The 24,362-nt window shown below is 40.6% G+C and overlaps 3 protein-coding genes across 3 annotated transcripts; all 3 read right to left on the bottom strand.

The window, feature by feature from the left end:
- Nucleotides 1–236: 236 nt before the first annotated feature.
- Nucleotides 237–9,236, bottom strand: LOC139606501 (V-type proton ATPase subunit S1-like). The gene is made up of 11 exons (XM_071458698.1): nt 8,992–9,236; nt 7,707–7,833; nt 6,756–6,830; nt 6,339–6,532; nt 4,902–4,942; nt 4,209–4,294; nt 3,948–4,097; nt 3,617–3,774; nt 2,731–2,781; nt 2,329–2,566; nt 237–1,191 (listed from the first exon to the last, which is right to left on the bottom strand). The coding sequence occupies exons 1-11, from the start codon at nt 9,117–9,119 to the stop codon at nt 982–984; spliced, it is 1,458 nt and encodes a 485-aa protein (XP_071314799.1). The 5' UTR covers nt 9,120–9,236; the 3' UTR covers nt 237–981.
- A 384-nt stretch (nt 9,237–9,620) lies between these two features.
- LOC139606555 (tafazzin-like) lies at nt 9,621–16,443 on the bottom strand. The gene is made up of 13 exons (XM_071458806.1): nt 16,303–16,443; nt 15,756–15,865; nt 15,353–15,457; nt 14,890–15,036; nt 14,594–14,722; nt 14,464–14,509; nt 14,282–14,367; nt 14,096–14,176; nt 13,946–13,987; nt 13,625–13,687; nt 12,590–12,642; nt 12,411–12,488; nt 9,621–11,848 (listed from the first exon to the last, which is right to left on the bottom strand). The coding sequence occupies exons 4-13, from the start codon at nt 14,996–14,998 to the stop codon at nt 11,747–11,749; spliced, it is 789 nt and encodes a 262-aa protein (XP_071314907.1). The 5' UTR covers nt 14,999–15,036; nt 15,353–15,457; nt 15,756–15,865; nt 16,303–16,443; the 3' UTR covers nt 9,621–11,746.
- A 986-nt stretch (nt 16,444–17,429) lies between these two features.
- On the bottom strand, nt 17,430–23,261 carry LOC139606554 (mitochondrial carnitine/acylcarnitine carrier protein). The gene is made up of 9 exons (XM_071458805.1): nt 23,012–23,261; nt 21,217–21,309; nt 20,514–20,641; nt 19,592–19,682; nt 19,163–19,280; nt 18,892–18,964; nt 18,698–18,807; nt 18,142–18,263; nt 17,430–18,013 (listed from the first exon to the last, which is right to left on the bottom strand). The coding sequence occupies exons 1-9, from the start codon at nt 23,111–23,113 to the stop codon at nt 17,951–17,953; spliced, it is 900 nt and encodes a 299-aa protein (XP_071314906.1). The 5' UTR covers nt 23,114–23,261; the 3' UTR covers nt 17,430–17,950.
- Between the last annotated feature and the right edge of the window lie 1,101 nt (nt 23,262–24,362).

Genomic DNA, 24,362 nt, shown 5'->3' with positions numbered 1-24,362 from the left:
GGTATTTCTGTAATATATAATCTAATACATCTTTTGTATTTAGTATTCTTACTAAAACTTTCATTATTATGTCCATGTACAAAACTGCAGTGATTAACTACTTGAAAGAAACTCCTCCTGTCCTCAGGTATGATTTTTCTTTAGACTATCTTAAAATTTACCACCAAAAAAGAAAAAAAAAATACACCCTCGCTCACACACACAGATATATATACACTGAAAAAGCTAAAATGAAACCTCTTCTCACAGATGTTTTATTGGGGTCACAGCAGCAGCACAACACAGGACCATACATACATTCACTACAAAATAAATTAAACAGAAAAATAACAGTTTCACATTAAGCATATTTCAGTGCACGTCAGTTGTTGACAGTTTGACTTGAGAAACACAAAGTTTATGTTAATGACAGAAAAACAATATTGTTCGAAAACGAAAACTTCAGACAACCATGAGCAGTATTTAGGAACGTCTGATTTTAATGCTGCATGTCAGTGCTTCTTTCATGTTGTGTTCTTCAAAATGTCCCTTTGACCTAAAGTTAATGGAATGCAGTGGATATGATTGATCGATCTTTCATTCAGAAAATTGATTCCCTTCATTCATTAACTACATTTCACCTTCTACTCACAGACAATTGTAAACACAAATATACATACATTACAGTAGTTTCACCAATAAATAGCATTTCATAATCCATTTCATTTTTCATAAGTTATTTTTGCTCCCATATGTACAGGTGTATCCCTTTCATGTAGGACATATTGATCCTTGGCAGCCTGAAAACTAGATGCTTCAGTCTCAGGATGCAGATTTGAAAGGTATTAACTGATGATGAATAAACTCTTATTCTGACAACACTAAATATTCTTTATAATGCCCAACTACAGATGAAAGGGGGGAGAAATGTAAAGGGTAGGAGTGAAAGCATTAAAGTGAGGAAAGATGGAGGATGAAGCCAGGGGACAGACGGCAGGTGAGTCACTCTGTCTGGGGCACGGAGATGGCCGGGCCCTTGGGGTCATCAAAGCGGTCCATGGTGCGGAGCTGCATGATCATGTGCAGGCCGTAGGTGAGCACCAGTACCATGAGGAGACTGGTCATCAGACCCATCCAGATGCCAGGAGAGAAGAAGCCTGCGCAGTCACTGGCATAAGAGAATTCACTGCCGGTCACATTGAAGCCCTGGATCTGTGGAGGGAAAGTTACAATGCTTTACTTTAATTCCCCCCCATGTAGCACTACATGAACATTTCATGAATGGTTTATAACAAATTATAATGTTAATTATAAATGACAATATAGATATACACATTTGCAATAAATATTAAAAAGTAATAGTCTAGTAATAGTTACATTTTAACTTTCCTTTCATGTTACACTTCTGACCCATTTTCAGTGTGACTTACTATGAAGTTTTTTGTACGACTTACTTTACTGTGACATTTTTTTGTATCACACTATACTATGACATTTTTTGAATTACTTACTATACTATGACATTTTTTCTATCACTTATTACACTATGACATTTTTTGTATGAGTTGCTATACTATGACATTTTTTCTACGACTTACTATACTATGACATTTTTTTTAGGACTTGCTATACTATAACTTTTTTATTCTATCACTTACTATACTATGATGTTTTTTGTATGACTTGCTATACTATGACATTTTTTCTACAACTAACAACACTATAACATTTTTTGTATCACTTACTATACTATAACATTTTTGTATGACTTGCTATATTATGACACTTTTTGAATGACTTACTATACTATGACATTTTTTCTACGACTTACTATACTATGACATTTTTTCTATTACTTAGTATACTATGACATTTTTCTATCACTTACTATATTATGACATTTTTTGTACGACTTGCTTTACTATGGCATTTTTTTCTATTACTATACTATGACATTTTTTGTGGCTTGCAATAGTATGAGTTTTTTTTCAATGACTTACTATACTGGCATTTTGTATGACTCACTATGATTATGACATTTTGTGTATTGTACTATAGCATATTTATGACTTTTATTAGACTATTATGAGATTTTTGACTGACTATGATATAACATTTTCTGAGTGACTCACGATACTATTACATTTCAATCAATCACAATCAACATGTCTTGGGAGCGCTCACACGGAAATTAAAGGGATATATTCTCCTCTAAGTCTCAGTAGCAAGTTTTCCAGTTACAGAGAGAAATATTGAGAGACACAGGAAAGTTACCGGGCAGCTAGATGAAGAATGACAGACACAGTTCAGAATGTAACATTATTAGAGAAAAGAAAATCACCATCTTACCTGGAAGTCTTCAAAAGAGACCCTCCACTGATTGGCTGGGTCTTTGGACGAGCGTGGAATGAGCAGCGGCCAACGGAAGCTGGTGACTGACTCACAGCGGTATGAGTACTCAGCGGGGGCATAAATGCTCCTGCTGCCGTTGAACGTGGCTTTGGTCCCATCGTACTCAAGTTCTACAGCGTCAAGTGTGAACCAGCGGCGTGCAGACACCTTGTAGTGGCGCTGGCTCAGAGCAAAGCTGGAGACACACACACAAATACACTGATTTTTGGAGGGTTCAGGAGAAGATAGTGCTGTGTTTCTAAATTAACACATATTCACTAGAATTATTTTTATTTCTCAATTACAAGAGCAAATAAGATGCACAAATATACACTGTGTGAGTATGTTGTGCAGACTTACATCAGTTTAAAGCTGCGGTGGCTGAGCACATTCTCATAATTAAGAACCAACCTGCAAAAAAACAAACATAAAACTTGAGAGAAAATTACAAGACAAAAATATGAGATTTCACTTAAAAACATTTTAGATTTTTATGACTTAATTAATTGTTTGGTCCATAAATCATCGGGAAAAAACTGAACTTTCATCACATTTCCCAAGAGGCTGAGGTGATCTTTTCAAATATTTAGTTTGATTCAGTTTATTGTGATACAAGACAAGGAAAAGCAGCGACTGCTCACACCTGAGAAGCTGGAAGCACCAAGTGAAGCAAGTAAATTGATTTAAATAAGTTATTAACCAAATAATCCTTGCAGCTTTAATCCTATTATGTTATATGTTGCTTTTACTATCTTGAGGTGTCTGTAGACTGTGTGATGATAACAACTGTTCAGTGCATGACACACTGTGGTCTAATCAAGTCTTGGTTGCAATCTGTGTCAGACAGAGTGAAATCAGTTGGGAGAAAAGAGAGATGGTTATATGGATACAGAACCAAGACATGCTTTATAATAAAAAAACAAAAAAAAACAAAACATGGACGTTTCACTTTATACAATATGGGACCTTTAAGCACCAGCTATTTTTATCTAATATAATTATAAACTGAACATCTGGATTTAAACTTCTGAGCAGAAAAAACAAGATATTTAAAGGCGTCACTTTGGACCCATGGAAACTGTGATAGACATCTTTCAACATTTGTGTCATTTTAGGCCAAAAAATTCATTAAGAAAATAATTGGTATTGTGTTGATAATGGAAATAATCATTAATTGCAGCTCTAACAGAAAGTTTTAAACAGTGAGTTTCTTCGCTTTTTAAGGAAATCACAGCCATGATCTTACTTTGCTTTGGTTTTGTCGCAGCTTGAGCCGTGGAGTTTTGGGCTGACACCCTCCCCGAAGGTAGAAGGGGTCAGGTCATGGTCCTCCCAGCGACTGCCCCGAAGGATGCTCACTGATAGGCCTTTTGCCCACAGGAGGATACAGGTGTCCTCCCCCTCCTGTGGAAAGAGAAAACAGAAGAAGAGAAGAGAACAGAATTAATTAACATTAATTAATCACTGGTTTTAGCCAAAAATAAAGCAGAATAGAATATCTACAGACTTATCTTTTATGGCTAGAGAAAACCAAGAAGGAATCAAATGCCATAAAAGATGTAACCGCGTCATTCCACCTTAAACTCCACTGGAGCGTAGATCCCAGCCCTCTCTTTAATCCTCCGCTGCCTCTCCCTTTCTCTCTCTCTCTCCCTGTATCCACCTCTGGCCTGCAGCAGAGAGCGTCCTCCACCCACACCTGCTTCCATAGAGAGAGACGCTGCCTCCTGTGCAGAGACAGAAAGACGAGGACAGACAACACTCGGACACATGAATTAAAACTGCTGCACAACAAACACATGATATCCACACATTAACAGAGCAGACACCTGACTCACCCTCGAGGGCCTCAGTGCTGTGTAAATAGCTGTGTATGGAACAGACTGGGTCTTCATGATGCTCAACACCTGACCGATCACCTCATCTGAAACACAACATGTTCATCTATTGGCACCAATAGCAAGCAAATTTTCCACTGCAAAAAAACTGAAGGATTTTCATATTAAAAAGAATACACAGCTGGGTGACACATGTCAAGGTGCACAGATGCTTTAGGAGTCACTGAATGGTTTGATCTCAGTGATCTCAACCCAGCTGAACACCTGTAAACACTAATGATGGAATATTATTTATTATTTATATTATTTTGAAGACTGACTCTTCCCTCCAGTAGAGTTCAGAGACTTGGAGAATAAATGCTGTTGAAGGAAACTGTGATGTTCATTTAATCAACACTAGATCAGATATGTATTCAATAAAGCATATAAGTCATGTTGACCTGCAGAGGAAGCAAATATGTGAAGGTTAACAACAAGGATACTAATGGATTCAGACCAATCAGACAATCAGACTTAGAAGGAGCACGGAGAAAGAGGGTTAAAGTAACATGTCAGAGAAAAGATCTTGTTCCGCTCAACATCCTGTATCTCTGAGCCCAGAATGAGTCTAAAACATTAAAGCAGTTTGTATAAACAGAAACACAGCTGATGCAGTGTAATTTTATCTGATGGTGGGTTGTGTGGCAGACTCACCGTTTCCACTGAGAATCTCTTTGGCAGACATCAGATCAGCCCTGCAAGAGAGTCAATGAGATACTGAGTGTTGGCACAAAATCTTAAAATAAAAATCCGAATTACACATCATTCATGACGGTGAAACAACCTCTGACTGCAAAGCCAGCTGTGTGAGAGATGAGTACCAAGACAGCAGATGACACATTACAATCCTATGTTTGAAGATTCACCCTCACAGACACTGATACAGTGTCTGTCTAGTGTTAATTTTGTTGGCAAAAATATTTTTAACCTAAGACTATGACTAAATAAATGGTAACATCTGAAAACAAAAATTATGTATAAAATTTTCAGCAAGGAATAAAAACTGAAAGACTGATGACTAGATAAATTAAGGAATTACTGTTTTATGGTAATCTTATTGAACAACCTGCACACATCTACAGAATCACAATTTCTCTTCTTCAGACCTTCACCTGTTGGCACTGATGAGCAGAATCTCCCATTTGAGTCTCATTATGTCTCTGAATATAATGTTGACATTAGAAGAGACGTGTGGACTCAGTTTGTCCACAGTTCCACTAAAAATTGGACAGGAAGCAGCAACATCACAGCTGGAACACGCGATGAAAACAGGCATGTTGACTTTTAAAAAAGGTGAGCTAATGTTCATGTAACCTGGATGTGGATGTGAACATTTGCCTTTTTATTTTCATGCACTGAACTGAGGAACACACTGCCTCTGGATATTTTTCCAGCATTTTCAAAAAGAATGAAAAGTGGAAAGTTGAGTTTAGTTTGTTGTCTTTTGTGTTAATAGGTTTTCAGTAGGAATAAACTCAAACACCGCCTACATTTCCCAATATTCGCAGGAGGAATTTTACAGTCATGTTAGCCAACGTTTTACCGGCTCATCTCACACTAAAAACACAGTGAAGAGTATTTTGGTGAAGTAGTGTGTAAATCCTGCTCCTGAATGATCAGCTGCTCTGTATCAAACAGTTGTATTAAAGCAAAGTGTGTGTTACGACACAGCCAGAATCTGGACATGACAACTGCATTCATGAGGACAGCTAGTCTGTTGAGTCACATGGACACTGTGTGTTTCCATTAACCTTCCAAAAGACAAGAACGACACCTACAACTGTTCACAACAAAGATGGCGGCAGCTGTAGCCTAAGATGCTTAGAAGAGATAAATAATAAAGTGCTCACTAACGAAAACTTTGTTGAATAAAACTAGACTAAATGAACATTATTATTATTTTTAGTATGAATCATACAAATTATGAAAATTAAAAGCTTGTATTAGTGTATAGAACATTAATTATGACCTAAACCGATTCATCTGTACAAAGCTTATCTTCTATACATACCATGTGTCACAGCAATGTATGCTGATGGTTGTTTCAATCATAACAGTCAAGTTGTGTATTTTTTGTGTTTCTGTACCTACCCGATGCCATACGGCAGCCTGAACACCAGCAGGGCAGGTGAGGATGCGTTGAGCCTCAGCTGGCTCAGTGTCTCAGGGTCCATGTACAGAGGGGAGGTTTCTAATTGGTCCTGGAGCTGACCAATCACTGCGTTGGAGGCAGGCCAGGACACAGCAGGTAACACCAGAGGGGAAGACGAGGACATCAGAGCCCCCTGTGACACAGGAGAGACAAAACATAACTGTAACATTCACCTGGAATAATACAGTAACACACCATGACTAATGACCTGAAACATGGCGACCGAGTTCTCACTTCCTCTAACAGAAACTTTGAACATACAGCATCAAACAGGATTTAAACGGGAACAGGCGATGAGAGTACGACTACAGGACTCAAAACATTACACTGATCTACACGGTCAGTTATCATCTTACCTCCAGGTTGGGAAAAGCACTGTCCTGCTTGTTTCCAAAAGCCCCTCCGTACATGGTGAAGTCCTCTATGCTCATCTGGAGAGAGAGAGAGAGGAAGTTACTTCATAAGTAAAACAATTAGATAAAAAAACAGACAAAGAATCTGGAAAAATCTATAATGTCTCATATTGACCTGGTCAGAAATTTTTAATTCTTAGAGGTTGGTAATAATTTTATTTTTAATGTAAAAAATGCTTTTTGCACTTCACACAAAAGAGTTGTGAGTTTTCAGTCATCAGAAGATAAATTTGTAGTGTTTTGTTCTTGTCCCTGACAATGATCTGATCAACATTTAGAACACTTGGCTGCACATTGTGTGAATATACAGGCTCCTACTGCACAACAGCAGCTGCCAACTGAACTGATTTTCTCTACATGGTTATTGTGGCCAAAGAATTCACAATATCTAAAGAAAAAACTACTACTACTACTGATAATAATTATAATGTTCAAATTCATTTCATTCATTATTTTGTTTATTGTGTGTTTTGTCTCTTTTTTGGTGAATGAATTAGACTCATACAAGTGTAGGGAGGTGGAGAGAGAGTCTGTGCCCATAACTGAGCAAAAAGACTAATTACACTACAATGTACAGTGAAAAGATGAACTAATGAACAAATTTACTAAGACAAATGTCAAATATTCATCAAGAAATCTGTAATCAGCAGATTCTGTAATGATGAAAAGATCTGTTAGTTGCATCACTTATATTGACATTTGGCAGCCTTGGGCCTTACAGACTAAATGTTTGTGGGTTAGTGAGTCAAAAACAAACTCTTTTGTTCTATCTTAACTGTAACAGGCCACCAAGACCATCAAAGAATTTATAGCCTCTATTTGAAGCATGTGTTCTTGTTATTTAACTGGCAGATTCAAAGAAAGCATTTAAAGGGAGAGTGAGTGTGCATGTACCTTGTCCTGAAGGAACAGCACAACATTTCGTGGGCCCACATTCAGAGCTTTCTCCAGGTAAGAGGCGAGCTGCTGCTGCCCAACAATGTGACCCACGGTAGGAAGGGACTGACTTGGTAGAGAGATCCTGGTGGAGATTCAACACAGAGGTGGAAAAAGTTTTCAGATCATTTACTGAAAGACAAAGACCGATACAACTGGAAAACATAACGCAACCGACGTTACATGCACAGGACATGCTTTTACTCTGGTACAAACATGTTATCAATCAAAAGTAAAATGACTCAAGTGTATTATTATCGTTATTGGTTAATTATTCCTGATGTGTAAATAAAAGAGGTATTTTACTGTTCCAGCTGGTCTAGGTGGAATGAATTTTAACTATTTTATTACTATTGGACAGTTTGATCTCTACCAATGCATCATATTAGGGCTGAACAATATGCCCAAAAAAAGAAAATCATATTACAATTATTTTGGCAAATACTCCGATTGCGATATGAGTCTCGATTTCAGTTGGAAAGGACATTTTTGAATTTTCACTGAAAAAATATAAAATTGATTCCAGTCATGTACCAAATAAGCAAGTTCCCTTTCATCTGAAGAAGATGATCTGCAGGCTGGGGCGTCTCTGTAGCACCACAGTGCTTCCTCCATGGTATAACACATTTTACCTTCATCAAAAAATTGCAGCTCCTGCGTTTTGTTTAATGCATTATTACATATTTGATAATATTTCAATCACTTGTTCAGCCCTGAATCACCCTCAGGTTTTGTCAGGCCCAGATTGTGTCTCTGATGTAACACTATTATATTCATATCACACATATTCTCAACCTGGTCACTTTATTTTATGTCAATCAGATAATAATTACTACACGAATTATTTAGGTTTTTTTTAGGAACCCCTGGGTGGTTCATTTGGCAGGTGGACAAATAAAATGAATGACAGACATTTATCAGGTTGATAAAGCACCACATCCGAACAGCGCCTGGTTCTGACTGTACGAGTAACCGTCCTGCTAACGTTAGCTCACACCTGACATTCATCAGGATTACAGGTACAAATTTAATGTTATGTTACTTTAGTTTATTATTAAAACCCTAAAATAAACGGTGTTTTTTTTAATTTATTTACGCTCTAACGGAACTGCTGAGGCCGGTTTACATCTTCACATCACCCGACGGCGCTAACCGTTAGCCGTTAGAATAAGGCCGTCGGAAGCCGTTAACCCGGGGAGCCGCCTCCGAGAGCAGGGAAACAGAATCAATGCTCGTCGCTCACCCTTCGCTGGTCCACAGGAGGAGCGGCACCTGCTCATCGCAGCTCCCCGCGTTTAATACGCTTAATAAACCGAGAAAAACGGCCCAGGCTGCAGAGCGGCTGGGCCGCGCTGTCCGTGCCGACGCCATCTTTAGTCTCTGACAGCAGGTGACGTCACGTCGAGCCCGCTGAGGTCATGTGACCGTGGATGTTACGATGCAGCGAGGATGGAGAAGACGCAGCTCCTCCTCCTCTTCCTCCTCTTCCTCCTGTCTCCTCTTCCTCCGCCTCCTCTTCCTCCACCTCCTCTGCCTCCTCTTCCTCCTCCTCCTCTTCCTCCACCTCCTCTGTCTCCTCTTCCTCCGCCTCTTCCTCTGCCTCCTCTTCCTCCTCCTCCTCTGCCTCCTCTTCCTCCGCCTCCTCTTCCTCCGCCTCTTCCTCTGCCTCCTCTTCCTCCGCCTCTTCCTCTGCCTCCTCTTCCTCCGCCTCTTCCTCTGCCTCCTCTTCCTCCTCTTCCACCTCCTCTTCCACCTCCTCTTCCTCCTCCTCTTCCTCTGCAGCTTTCACAGTCACACACAGGGGCGTCACTTACAAAGGGGGGGCTGGGGGGTGGGGGGGCCTTCAAAGGCTCCACCAGTCAAACGGTTCACTTTTAAAATTGAGAAAAGTCGAATACTTTATTGGCTTTCACTTACAGCAGGACAGAGTGGTAATCACAGTAAGGCAATACATTAAAAAAACACCTCTGATCACTTAGCCCCTCCCTTATTAAAGCCATTGATCTGTGATAAAACAAGTTATATACATCTGTGGTAGCATTCAGACGTTGAAAGGATAAACAGAAAACCATGTTTTTTTAATAGTTCAAAACTAACAAATGATTTGAAATGGAGAGATTTACAGAGAGCGGGGCACATGGTGGTGTTAGGGACAGTATGACTGAGCAGGTGACTGGTTTAAAGCTCCGAGGACGTAATAAAAGCAAAACATAAAATGGTACAGTTACCATTGTCATATCCTAAAAGTCATTAAATCTGCATGCGTCTTCCTGATGAGGCTGTAAAGGTATTGTCCTGACTTCCTCATTAACTTCTCCAGTAGATTATAAATCATAACTCTGTATCACTCCATGTGTATATGCACAGAGCATTCTAACATTTAGTATTTCAACAAACAGCTGCTTTGTGTGAAGTTCTCCTAAAAGTGGGGTAACAGGTTAATGTAACCCTAACCCCATACAGGAGCATCAGTATTGGACGATTCTGCAAAGCCCTGAATTATGTTCAATAACTGTTATTTATTTATTTATTGTTACATCCAGAGCCAATGTTTTTAAAAGTCTTGCTTTCTACATTATCTGCATATGCAGCTACTACTAATATAAGGTATTTATATTGTGTGGGTACCACTCCACACAGTAGTTTCATTGTAGTAGCGGAGTCTGTCATCCTTCGCTGGGCTTAAATTTCCTTCACATGCAGGAGGAATTCACTGGAAATGATGCATGCATGTAGTCTGGTGCTACTGTAACGTTATCTCACTGGCATCAGCCTCACTGTTCATTTTCTAACAGCTCTATCACAGCTTAAATTACGGCTAATGCTAACCCAGCATTTTCACATTAAAAGCGTTAACCTGGCAAAACAGTGGCTTTTATTGTGAAGCAGCCACAGGAAGGCAGCTAATATCAAAGGGAGTATTGGAACTGGATGGAACAGCCACTGTGATGAAGAGCGGCAGGCGACCGGCTGCACACCTCCACCTCCACAGCTAGCTAACCAACTCCTTTTACCGTGTCCTGATGCTGTGTGGAAAAATGCTTGTGCCCTGTGCAGCATGAAATCAGATCACAGTTGCTCATGGCGCATTATGCAGACAGACAGATTATTGGATTTCATTTAAACATCTGAGTTTGTTCGACTCTTCCGTAAATTGATGCACTGATTCGTCTTCTGTTGTATTTTAAACAAAGCAGCTGCTCAGTGATTGTTCCGGGACATCACACATGCTCCAGCCTCCTGCATAAAAATCTGATGTGGCACACACCCATGCAGCACCCTGACGTCCACCTTCTCTACCTGATGGATGCAATACTTCCTGCATTGGCACTGACAGTTGGCATAGCCCATAAATCATGGGGCGAGGAATCGTCCAAAATTGATGTAATTCCTTGGACCCTGAACTGGGCTGGTGGTACCAGTAAAGTAACAGCTGAAAGACAGCGAGTTAAATTAGTAATGCAATACACTGATAACAGTGACACTTCATGGCCAATCTACTGTAGAAATTCTAAACTAGAAGCTACAAACATTCAACATCTTTCCGTCTTCAGGACCAGTACAGTGACTGGTTGCATATAGATCACACAGCATTGATTGGTATAAATTCAAGTAATTCAATCATCCATGTTTCTACTTTCTTAACTGTTCATCCTGTTTTATGTGGCAGTTGACTGGAGCCTCCCGGCAACTTAATTTGCTAAATTAAATAAAAATATGATGCTTGCTGTTAAATGATGGCTGAATTACAAAAAGAGAAAAAATTTACAGAAATCCCTGTTTTTAGCTTAACATGGCTTAAAAACCCAAAATGCTCTTCAGTTTGTCACGGCTTAGTGGATCTGAGGTGTGGAGCTGTGGATGCTCCAGCAGAGTAAAGAGTAAAGGATGGGAGTGGATACCAAAAAACGAGGTAACAACAGTCCTGTATCAAAGGCGTTACCCTCAGTTTTAGGGTAAAGGATCATCAGTCTGGTTGGCTGTGAGGAGTGTGGGACTCAGGATTTGGTGTGTATCTGCCCGTGGAGCACCTCTGCCTGGGCTCTCAGGTTCCAAAACTCTGCCTGGATGAAATCAGTCAATGTCTTTCTCATTTCCACCTGAAAGGAAGATTTATAGAAAGAATGCATTGCAAAAATACATTAATATTCTGCTCATGTGGCACTTCACCCGATCACAAACCAGTGATGACAACTGCAGATCCAACCTCTAACCAATAAAGTGGATCGGTTGATCAACAGAAAATTTATTGGAAACTCTTTTGAGAGCTGATTTATTTAAAAATGACATATGATGTATGTATGTGTTTGACTTTTGGACTGCTGGGCAGACATGTTTGTTCGACTTTTCCAAGATAAAACAATTAATTGGGAAAATCATCAGTAGAATAATCATTAATGAAAACAATTGTTAGTTACACAACTGATGTCAACAAAGCAATATTTTAGTCTTTCAGTTCATTTGTTTTTCACATTACAAAAAAATGTGCATCCACAAATAATTGTACAACTAGGGTACAGCTAATAATAACTTTTATTTATTTATCAGTTATATCAATGATTAATTTAATGATCTACAGAATGCCTGTATAGTTATGTTTTTACTGTACTTAAAATAAATAAATTGTGCATTGTGTGCATGTGAAATCTGCTCTGTCCTCACCTGGCTCTTGTTTTCAGCTCGAAGGGATTCAACAAGGTCTTTCACACTGAACGGTTTCCCCACCAGGACTGTGATTTTCTGAAAGTGAACCACCAGTTACACTGACGGTTTCTCACAGGTAACAAACAGCCATGATAAATAAGATGTTTATTGCTGGGGTTAGATGTAAGTGCTCCTACCTTGCCAGTCCGAGGAATGTAGGGTGTCACATTTGGCAGAACATCATTCAAACCTGAGACAAGATCAGTAATCACTGTTACCTCAGCATCTACATCCCGCCGTGACGGACTGCTCTCTCTACTGATTTTTCATTTGGCATATGCTTGTATTATGATCTGTTTTTAAAGACTTTAAGATCGGTGATAAGCTTTATTTTTCTTGATGTCAGCAAATTCCCATTAAAACTGCATCAATACTTTTTATTTCTCTGTCTGTGGCTCTTAGCTCCAAGTGCACTGGTTCCTACTGAAGACATAAATCTTTAAAAACAGCTCTCAAATATTTAGCTTAATGTTTTTGTCAAATAAGACAAAATATTAACATGAATAAACCTTATGTTGACCTTATATGACTGGGTGTGCACAGGGTGTGATTTGTGAAAAAATCATATTAATCATGAATTGAGGGTAAAATTTCTTTCCCGGTCCAGTCGTGTCTTGTCCTTTCCTCATGCAGACACATGGGGGATTCAGTCATACACAACAAAACAAAAGGTTAAATGCTAATTTAACATGCCAGAATTAAATCTCCCCTTCAGTACCATGGATAGCGCCTGGTGGCCCAGTCAGTATTAACACAAAATGCAAAAACTTTAACAGAGCAAACGGGAGCAGATTAAAACAAGGCTTTGTACTAAAATACAGCTGTGACCAATTCCACATATGAAAGAGAGGAAATTAGAAATAAAGACCTGCCTCTAGTAAAGGCGTGTCACCTTCTGCAGTTGAGGTAAATAAAGTTCCCATATCTACTGTAACATCTCAAATAGATGCTGAACAATGCCCCAGAAACCCTGCCTGAAGGAATGAAAATAAACCAAAAGTAAAGAAAACCTACTCCATCTAAAAATACTGACGCATGTAGTATGTTTAGTTTTCTATACATTTTAAGTTGCAAATTGAAGTTTGGTGGACTCGTTCTTCAAAAACCAAGAAGTGAAACAGCAGAACATGTGGGGCAGTGTGCTGTCATATGTGGTGTGTACTGTTACTCACCCACATGCCAGAGTGGCAGGATAATCGGATTAAGGGAGCACTCTGCTATCAGCCGACCCACACCTACAAACACAAACCACATTTGACCTCATTGAGCTTCTGAAACAGAATAACTACAACACTGACATCTGATATGCAGGCACACACAAGTCAATACAGCTCAAAGTGATAGTTGGATTATCATTTTAAGTGCAAAGGCTCAACATACAGGATTATATCAGTATTTTTTCCACCACATTCATCTCTCAATGACCTACTGTATTCTTACTGCATGTTGTCATTCTAGAGGCACAAACAGTCGGGAACATGCCCTGTGCTCACCCCATTTTAGCCGTATGAATTCTTCAGTCATGTTGATTTTGCCTGTTAAACAAGGAACAAGACGGAAGTGCTTATTTCCACTATAATAAAAACTAAATCAAAAGTCCACAGAGGCTACAGAAAAAGCTGCGAGCAGGAAAGTTAACATACCCTCTGGAAAAATGTGCACCCATTCTCCTCTGTTCAGTTTCTCCAGAATAAAATCCATACCTTTCTGGTAAACACCATCACCTAAAGAAAACACAAGCTTTCATTCAACAGACAGTAATACAAAGTTGGGAGGGGGGTGGGGTGGGGGTGGGGGGGGGGTAATGTGAACAGCTGTGTGACAGTCACCTCTGCAGACGGGAACACACTTTCCACGGCTGAAGAATCTGGAGTGCAGCTCTTTTGTGAAGCAGATGTCAGATGCTGCCGGAGTCCTGTCCAGTCAACGACAGGTAATTACCCATTACCAAAAAAAAACCCCATTTTCTACCATTTCTGAGTGATAGTGTTGTACAAATAATAAAACTCACCACCGCATCTTGTTGAAGTTCCACAAATGTCTGAGCTTCAGAACCCCTGGCGAAAAACAGACGCAATTATTTCTGATGATGACGCCGACTGAAAGGGTCGCGTGATTTCAGACTGTGTGTCTGTCCTTACCCCAGATGTGTGGGTCATCCATACAGGACTGGTGATTGCACAGAGTGATGAGGGGCGTGTCAGAGGGTCTCTGGTCAATCAGGTCCAACAAAACCTCATGGTTGTGGACCGTCAAGCAGTTCATGTACTCTGAAGATGGAGAGAGTGGGGGGGGGGGAGTGGAAAAAAGAGAAGCAGTGAGCTGAGAAAAAGGCTGAAAACCTGAGTTAGGAAGTGAGAATATTCTTGTAGATATTGGGCGTATTGGTAAAGTGTTGGAGTATGTCTGTATGTGTACAATGTATTTTACAACTTACTGGTCCAGAAGTAGGAATAGGAGCCCACCATGCCCATGATGAGTGAGCTGGAGATCCTCCATGCCAACGCAGGGCACTGTGGGAACGGCCATCTGACCTCCAGAGGCATCACAGCTCTCCACAGACACTACATCCACACACATTAACCTGACACAACCCAAACACAACGACAAGCAGCCAGAGGGACAAATTAACACCGGTTGAAAATGTTTTTGTTTGCATAAGCAGGTTAATTTCTTACGTGGCTCTTGAGCTTACTAAAGAATATAAAAATAACCCGGATGACACCAAAGCCCTAGATGTCTTCAGGGTTATTTCTGTCACTCAGTGTCTGACTAGCTGAGCTGCAGTTTAGAACAAGTCCAGCTAAACCAGAACTCACAGTGGTTTTAAATTACAGCTTGGTGCTTAACTGGACCTGACTGCCCTGCAGTGTTTTCTCACTGCCTCTGGTTTTCCATACCTTGGTGCTTAACAGGGCCACAACCACGAACGTTGTCCTGGACGTGTAAAAGGCCCGCCACCCCCCTACACAAAGGCAAAGCCTATTTTCTTGACGTATCTCAGTCTGTAAAATGAAAGAAAATTATTAAAAATGGCCATTTCTAAAGCCCATAGTGCAAAATGTCTTGTTTTGTTGGACTAACAAACCAAAATCACAAAGATTACCATTTCACTCATAGAAAATCAGCAAACATTCACATCTGAGAGGTGAAATTTTAGTAATATTTGCCTTTAAAAAAGTGTAATACTCTTCACTATGTCACTATATGCAGCATGTAGTCACAGTATCACCTAAATACCTTATTTTAATCAGTTCATCTCACACAGTCTTTGCTAAACCCAAACACTGAAGCGGTTATTACCTTTTCACCTGAGTCTGAGGTTGAAATATTCAGGGTTATGTACAACAGCTATCTGACGTTAGCCTGCTAGCCAGAGTTTCCTGAGCTCGGAGACACATATAACGTTCAGCCTGTGGACAGATGAAGTGATAAAGTGGGTTATAACCGAGCACAGCAGCCTTGCACAGACAGATGAAGTGATAAAGTGGGTTATAACCGAGCACAGCAGCCTTGCACAGACAGATGAAGTGATAAAGTGGGTTATAACCGAGCACAGCAGCCTTGCACAGACAGATGAAGTGATAAAGTGGGTTATAACCGAGCACAGCAGCCTTGCACAGACAGATGAAGTGATAAACGAGGTTATAACCGAGCGAGCAGCGGCACCGACACCGTCACTGAGCACGTCTGTTCCCTGCGGTCGAGTCAAACCAGCCAACTAACGGTACTTTAACCTACTTTAACATAAACACAACATATTGTGTAGTTATATGACGCCTTATAGATTATATTTAAACAAGTTAATAACCTGGGAACTGAAGAAAACGTCATAAGATGAAACATTTACCTCAGCTTCACCTTTCTCCCGCCGCCTGATGGGTCACCGACACCGGAACTGCACTGCAAGCCTCGCACTGAACTGTGGGTATTGTAGTCTTCAGGAATTCTGTCTTTTTACTTCATTACTGTCGAACATTTTGAATGTGTCGAGCTCCCCTTTGCTTTTCGATTTACTCTCACGAGTTATCGCTTCAGAAATAACGATAACGGAAGTTCTGTTTGTCCTCGACCCGCTCCGTGCCGGGAAATGTGGACCTATGGGTAATGGAGGCTGTGAATTAGGCCAAAGGTGAAGCGCCTTTGTTTGCCTTGATGGAGAATGAACCTGGAATAAATTTATCTTAACTGGTGATGAACTGTGCACAGGATACATGTATCACACAGGATTTGTTGGAGATGCTGGATATGAAATAATCCTCTGATGAATTACAGAGAAATTATTTGCCGTGTGTTCCTTCATCGTATTCACACAAATATATAAACACAGTGCAATTGATCCAGATATGACACAGCATAAGGTTTATATAGATTTCTCTGTGTTGACGGCAACAAGGATACACAAGGATTCAATCTTATTTGGGAAACAGAGAACATTTCACAAACAGTAACAAATATGAATTGACCACAAATCAAACTCTGGACACCTACATATAGGCCTATGTTAAGAGCAAGAGGGCAGTTAAAACTCTGAGCTTGTGATATCAGAGAGGAATAGCCCCCTGTACTTCCATGGCATGAATGATTATTCTTTTACTCAAATAATTTGTGTTGGCCTTTCCTGCTTCTTCACTGCTGCACATACTTAACTACTGGAAAATGCATATATAGATATAGTGCAGCCCCCATGTAAATGTTTGATCAATAAAGATCTTTATGACCTTGCTGCCTGGATCAAGGGTTAGATTTGAACGAAATCAGTGTGGCATGGGCCCACTGGGGGGCGAAACTGAGCTGCGATGTTCTCTTGAGTCCTTCAAAACCCTCACATACTGTATCTCCCAGAATCCAACTGGTATTCCTTCACTGAAATACCCTTCAGCAGGTTTGTTGTGTGTTTCTGACTATTTAATTAAACAACAGCAGCATGTTAGCATAATTTTACCTCCACAAGAGGTTTGTTAACAGCGGACACTATTTATACTGCAAATTTAAAACAATTTATTCCAAGACTTTATTCACAAAGCTTATAAAACTCCCCCTGTGCCTGTACACAGACCAATCAAACCCACTCACCTCCGGATAAATTCACACTAACTTTTGGCAGAGCTTGCAGATTAAAAATATATTTAGATCCATATTAAATGGGATTAAATTTATAAACTGACATTTTACAAACATCATAAATAGTTTGTAAAAAAGTGAGAAAATATTTTTCCCAAAAAATATTAATAAATACATTATATCTCAAAATCATACATTCATAAATGTGCATACACATTATACCACTGCTCACAAAAAGTGAGAATAAAATCATGGTTGCAATTAAAATAATTAATTTGTAAAATTAAATGTAAAAATACATTTAAGAATACAAAGATTTCTTACATTTCACCACCCTGAAATGTACCAACAAACAGACACAACTCAGAAGAGGTCTTTGTCTCGGTGAGGGGCTGGTCCACACTGGTGGCCAGTAACAGACAAACTGGCTTATCTCACCAACTGGGTGCGAGCATGTTTAATCCCTTTAGTGCCACCTCAAACCCCAAAAAACAGGCCTGAGAGAGAGGGGAAGAAGAAAGGAATGAGCTTTTTCAGTAAAAGGCAGATGGTGGTTTTGTCCTTTAGTTATCAGGAGGTAGAAATATAAGAGTAGAATAAGAGTATAATATGAGGTCAGTATTACCGCGTTGGCAGGAAAGGCTCTTAGAAAGACGGCGTTAAATCCCTTATAAAGGGCTTTAGGTCCTTCTTCTCGAAGCAGTGTTCTGAGGACGTCAACCAGACCTCTGTACTTCCCATCTGCAGCTACACACACACACACACACACACACACACACATACACACACACACATACACACACACACATACACACACACACACACACACACACACACACACATACACACACACACATACACACACAAAGAAGAGAGTTATACACAGGAGAATAAACTTTTTTTCTCATTATGTGTTTATGATGTAATTTAAGGTGTTATTGTCAGTGTTTGGACACTAGTTTGATCCCAGTCGTGCACCTACAGTGGAGACAGACCACCGTATGGGCAGAGTGGGAAATGACCCCCTGCTTCTAACAATCTTCTCATTTAACTCTTGGAAAGAAAGCGAACGAGGATATTCCTCAAACTGTTGAACCTTTAAATAATGAATGCTGTGCAAGGAATGGTTAATGTCGTTCATCAAAACATTATCATAGGTTCTCCATGACTGAGACTCTAACCTGTCTGGAAGTTGGATTTGAGGACATCTGGAGGAAGAGCGATCGTCCAGTTTAATATCCCTGCTACACCACCAGCCAGGAGGATGTTGGGAGTGCTGAGCTGAGATACACTAAACACAAAAAAGACCCACAGACACACACATAAAATCAATTTGTACTTTATAACCGTCTTCACTGTAACCATGGTTACTCACCTTTGACCCTCTGGTGTCAGGAAGTTTTTAAGGTATTCATATGTCAGGAAGTACAGACCATTAGAAGGTACATCTAACAGACAGAGACAGGAAGAGAAGGACAAACATGTGAGGCTGTAAATCCATGCTGCCCTTTGGATTCAACAATCACAGCTTTTTTCTTACTTCCTCTGTTAGAAGTTACACACACACACACACACACACACACACACACACACACACACACAAACACACAAACACACAAACACACAAAAGCCACAGATCAGTGTACCTCTGATGAGAGTAAGCACAGTCCCTTTGTAGACGCTGCGGATCCCCTGCTCCTTGTAAAGCCTGACCGCACAGTCCAGTGGACCTGCATACCTTGATTCACCACTGCTAGCCTGCACCTGGAAAACACACCTTTAGTTTAGCTGAAACCTGCAATAACTGCTTTTTTTTGGCCACTTCGGGGCAACAGGAACAAGAAATGCTGACTTATCATCAGCTTTTAGGTTGAGAGGTTGAACCTACTGGTGAATCTAAGTCCAGCGTTCCCTCTCTTTTATCTCTACTTTTGGTCTCCACCAAAGAAGCACTGCTCTTTGAATCAAATAGTAAATAAAAACCTGATGCAGGAAAAAAAAATATGAATCTGCAAGAATCACTTCCGCAGGCTCGTGTACATGTGTAGAAGACTCAGAAGAATCAGGAACCTTACCTGCAGTAAACATTTGATCCTCTCACCTGGAGCCACAATCACTGTCGTGAAGACCCCAGCCAGACAGCCAGACAGGAAGATTTGAGTGTGCCTGCACAGAATAGAATAGAATAGAATAGAATAGAATAGAATACCAAAATACAAACCAGTCCTCCAACCTGAGCAACCACACAGCTCGTTTTTTTTTCAACCCTCTGATACGACCTGTAGGAGTCTCCTGGAATAGAGCTCTACAGTGGCAGGCGTGCCGAACCTTGGTTGTCCCGGTTACAATAATAAACACGTGGACTGTTCCAACAGTGGTGTATCTACTGTCACTGCCATTGTTGCCATGGTTACTATAATAACGGCTTGGTTAGGTTTTGGAAAAGATGGTGATCTGGGTTAAAATAAGTATTTTCTCAACATTAGACGATCTTTTTTCGAATGGTCATGGATAATAGAAACAACATAAACTGCTACTTTCACACATTCCCTGTGTCATATTCCTGTATTTGGAGTATAACATGACACTTGTCACTCTATATATTAGTACTGCAGTGCTGAACTCTTAACTATAAAGAGTTCAGAGAGAATGTGGTTTTGAGAAACACCAGGCCTAGAGCTAGAGATAGAAGCGACCAGGGGTCTCCAGCACGTGTGACATTGCTACATACTGTACATATATATATAGAGAGAGAGGCAGACGGGGTCAAAATGAAAGGAGCTAACAACAACAGGCTTGGTGGGAAGTGGCAGAGTAATATGAGGAAGGGGGTGTAGAGGGGGTGTGTTGAAAATAAGCGAATGATAGCAGTGGGGAGGGCAACAGAGAAACAGTTATATATAGAGCTCATATACCAGGTACTACAAGCACACTGTAAAGAAACTCTCCAGCAAACCACTGTGTGTGTGTGTGTGTGTGTGTGTGTGGTTTACTAACGTCAGGGGTTTGTCAGGATCTGTCTGCTGGAGCTGTTTCCCCAGACCAAAGCCAAAGAAACTGATGGCCATCATAGGAGCCACGCCCGCCAGGGGAGCCCCCATACCTTTATAAAGGCCCAAGATACCCTGTAAACACACACACACACACACACACAGAAGAAACAGTTTTCTTTACAAGTTACAATTATCTTTTAATAAGTGTATTTTCTTCCACTTGTTTTGTTTTGGTTTTCATTTTGCACATAAAAAACACCTGAGTGAAAAGCAGAAGTTGAAATAACAGTCAGAATATTGTAAAAAAAAGTGTTGGTATGTCAATAAAAACAAAATGTGACAAAGTGAAATGAAAACAGACTTTATGAATCGATAAAAAAGTTCATGAAACATGACTTCAGCATCACTCTTCACTTCCAGCAAAGAGACAAAAACATCACATCACTGGACTGTAACCTCCCTCACATACATGATACCACCAGAAATGTCATGTTTCCATCATTTGAGCTTTGACTGGATCTTTTAATGACCTCATCTGTTTGTTTCCTCTTCTTCTGCAGTGGTTTAATGGCACTGACTGAAGAACTAGCTCCATCAGCTGTTTATTCTGATGAACCAGTTCTTAATATTCACAAAACAATAGAGGATGAAATGAAAATGAGCTTTTTGTCTTCTGCAACTGTGTGTGTGTGTGTGTGTGTGTTGACCTCTTTGGACACAGTCTTGCGGAAGCAGTCATACGTTCCCGTGTAGAGCACATACTGAGTGCAGGAGGCTTTGGGCTGCGTCTGAAGCCTCACCTGAAGAACAGAGTTTAATTAGAAAGCTAAGCCACACACACACACACACACACACACACACACACACACACACACACACACACACTCCTGGCCATGTTTTTTGGAAGGGAGGATTGTTAAGAACGCGCTACAAGATAAGGGAAACACCCATCAATGTCTGATCACTGATAAACAAACAGGGTGGTCACAAATTTGCGTGTCTGACCTACTGTGAGAACAAGACACAGCTTACTCACACTGTGGCATTTTGTTAAATTGGTCCTAGTCCTACATAAAATGCACAATCAGTAGCTCAACAAAGGGTCACTGTGTAATGCATAACCTGACACATTCATGGATTGCTGTATGAAGCAGCATCAGGCAGGAGACACACTGTGGAAGAACTGTCGACACACGAAGAGATGCTTAAGGCTCCAATAAAGAGTAATAAACTAACTAACTTTTGCTAATTAACACAAAGTGCAGCTGAGGCTGAATGTCATTAGTGCTGAGCTTATCTAGGCTAGGCTTCATCCTTTCAGGACTATGAATGTCTTTACAAAATTTCATGGTAATCAACACACAGACCACCGTGCCTGTATCGAAGGAACCCTTACTCTTACATGCGCCCTGCCAGTGCTGGAGATCCAGACAACAGCCAGTGTACACGGACTGATGTGGAAAGTTTAGCTATGAATAGAAAGCTGTCACAATGACCCCCCCCCCCCCAAAAAAGTTTTCTTCTCACCTCTCTTTCCTCCACCTCCATTAATTTCAAAGCTTTGCTGTTGGTTTGGTAAGAATTTGATCTGCACTGTCTTCAGCAGGGCAGATGAACCTGCAGCCTCTGACTGGATGACAGCGTCTTTACCAAACAACAGCTTAAATGTTTCATTAATCAATCAGCCAGTGTATCAAGTGTACTGGTTCCAGGTTCTCACATGTTGCTTTTCTCTGTTAACTGAAACTGGAAACTGAAAACTGAAAACGTCATTTTGAGATCTGGGAAAAGTAACAGATATAGCTCAGATTTTGTAGCCAAAACTATTTATTGATTAATCAAGAAAATGATTGGCAGATTACTGTAATGTAATTCACATCAGTCAAAACCTGTAGAAATGGATTGTAGGGTCCTTCCTTCATCAAATAACACACCTGATGAGGCGAACACCTGGGCAAAAATGTACATTTTCCTTTTCCTGTGAACCTTCTTGTGTCTGGGTGTAATGTTTTGTTTGTATCAGGCTAGTGTGTGTCTTCTGATTGTTCAGACCTGTAAGTTGTCATTTGTGATATTAAACTGAATATTTTTCAGGTTCTGGGCAGTCCACATACAAGCAAATCACCTTAGTCTCTGGGAAACTGTAACTAGCCTATACTGTTTTTATCTACTATTCTCTGGCATGTTATAGACAAAAAGTAATAAAAAGTTACTTACTGCCCTTAAAGACCTCATTCCTCTGTTCCTTGTGACAGCCACACGGCCTTGGAGACATCTTAAGCTGATTTATCAATAATCCCCTCAACACCTACATCTGATCACTGACTTTTCCAGTGTGAACCAAACTAAATCTAGAATAAAATCTACTAGAAATGCTATTAAAGGAAGAGAATTAGCATTATGGAAACATTTCAGTGATCCCTTCCAGATATAATTCAACTTCTTTTGAGGACAGATCGCCTTGCAGCCTTTCTAAAACACATTTGTGCAGCGGTCACTCACCTTGATGGTGTCCAGCGGGTGTCCGGCCAGCAGCAGACAGGCCCCGCCGACTCCCCCAGCCATGAAGTTCTTGAGCGGAGAAACTCTGATTTCTTCCCCCATCCTCTCCCCGCATGGCCAGAGCAGGCAAACCGGGCCACAGAGCTCTCCACACCGCTCCACACGCACCGCCCTGTCCCGTCTGTGTGTGTGGGGGCGGTGAGACACCGCCTGTCTGTCTGCCTCTGTGACTGTCTGCTGCCACGTACAGGACGGACCTGGACTTTGTCTTCCGGGAGCCGAGAGCTACTTTCTCCGTAAACAGTTAAGCCATTAACATTCATTCAGACTGGACTCAGGATATTATGACCCGAAGTTACGCTTTATGTTTGGCGACATCTAGCGGCCTCAGTCAGCGCGACAGGAGCGAAGGCCCATGTGAGGAGATGGATGGATGAATTGATAGATGGATGGATGGATGGATGGATGGATGGATGGATGAACTGATGGATGGATGGATGGATTGATAGATGGATGAACTGATGGATGGATGGATGGATGGATGGATGAATTGATAGATGGATGGATGGATGAATTGATAGATGGATGGATGGATGGATGGATGGATGGATGGATGAACTGATGGATGGATGGATGGATGGATGAATTGATAGATGGATGGATGGATGAATTGATAGATGGATGGATGGATGGATGAACTGATGGATGGATGGATGGATGAATTGATAGATGGATGGATGGATGAACTGATGGATGGATGGATGGATGGATGGATGGATGGATGGATGGATGAATTGATAGATGGATGGATGGATGAACTGATGGATGGATGGATGGATGGATGGATGGATGAACTGATGGATGGATGGATGGATGAACTGATGGATGGATGGATGGATGGATGAATTGATAGATGGATGGATGGATGAATTGATGAACTGATGGATGGATGGATGGATGGATGAATTGATGAACTGATGGATGGATGGATGGATGGATGAATTGATGAACTGATGGATGGATGGATGGATGGATGAATTGATGAACTGATGGATGGATGGATGGATGGATAGATGGATGGATGGATGAATTGATGAACTGATGGATGGATGGATGGATGGATAGATGGATGAATTGATAGATAGATGGATGGATGGATGGATGGATGAATTGATGAACTAATGGATGGATGGATGGGTCAACAAAACAAAGGAATATTACATTGGATTACATGCGGAAGTAACAGTTTACTTTTTTCCTTTATCCATGGAAGTTTGAGTTAACCATGTTGTTCTATTGTTACCATGACAACAAAGATTGTCTGTTAAGGAAGTATTTATTTGAACCCAAA

Source organism: Trachinotus anak, unplaced genomic scaffold (genome assembly GCF_046630095.1).
Source record: "Trachinotus anak isolate AG129_WGS33_773 ecotype Australia unplaced genomic scaffold, CSIRO_AGI_Tana_v1 ptg000022l, whole genome shotgun sequence".
Taxonomy (NCBI): domain Eukaryota; kingdom Metazoa; phylum Chordata; class Actinopteri; order Carangiformes; family Carangidae; genus Trachinotus; species Trachinotus anak.
The sequence above is the reverse complement of the archived record's forward strand: the minus strand, read 5'-3'. Positions and strand labels throughout refer to the sequence as shown.

Excerpts from the sequence above, each read along its gene's own strand:
- LOC139606501 (XM_071458698.1), bottom strand. The coding sequence starts at position 9,119 with ATGGCGTCGGCACGGACAGCGCGGCCCAGCCGCTCTGCAGCCTGGGCC. Across the intron at positions 7,834-8,991 it reads CTCCTGTGGACCAGCGAAGG|GATCTCTCTACCAAGTCAGT; the intron begins GTGAGCGACGAG and ends AATCTCCACCAG. Across the intron at positions 1,192-2,328 it reads TCTCTTTTGAAGACTTCCAG|ATCCAGGGCTTCAATGTGAC; the intron begins GTAAGATGGTGA and ends TTCCCTCCACAG.
- LOC139606555 (XM_071458806.1), bottom strand. The coding sequence starts at position 14,998 with ATGCCTCTGGAGGTCAGATGGCCGTTCCCACAGTGCCCTGCGTTGGCA. Across the intron at positions 13,988-14,095 it reads GGTGCACATTTTTCCAGAGG|GCAAAATCAACATGACTGAA; the intron begins GTATGTTAACTT and ends CTTGTTTAACAG. Across the intron at positions 12,489-12,589 it reads ACATTCCTCGGACTGGCAAG|AAAATCACAGTCCTGGTGGG; the intron begins GTAGGAGCACTT and ends GTTCACTTTCAG.
- LOC139606554 (XM_071458805.1), bottom strand. The coding sequence starts at position 23,113 with ATGGGGGAAGAAATCAGAGTTTCTCCGCTCAAGAACTTCATGGCTGGG. Across the intron at positions 19,683-20,513 it reads GATCCTGACAAACCCCTGAC|GCACACTCAAATCTTCCTGT; the intron begins GTTAGTAAACCA and ends TATTCTGTGCAG. Across the intron at positions 18,014-18,141 it reads GAGCCTTTCCTGCCAACGCG|GCCTGTTTTTTGGGGTTTGA; the intron begins GTAATACTGACC and ends CCTCTCTCTCAG.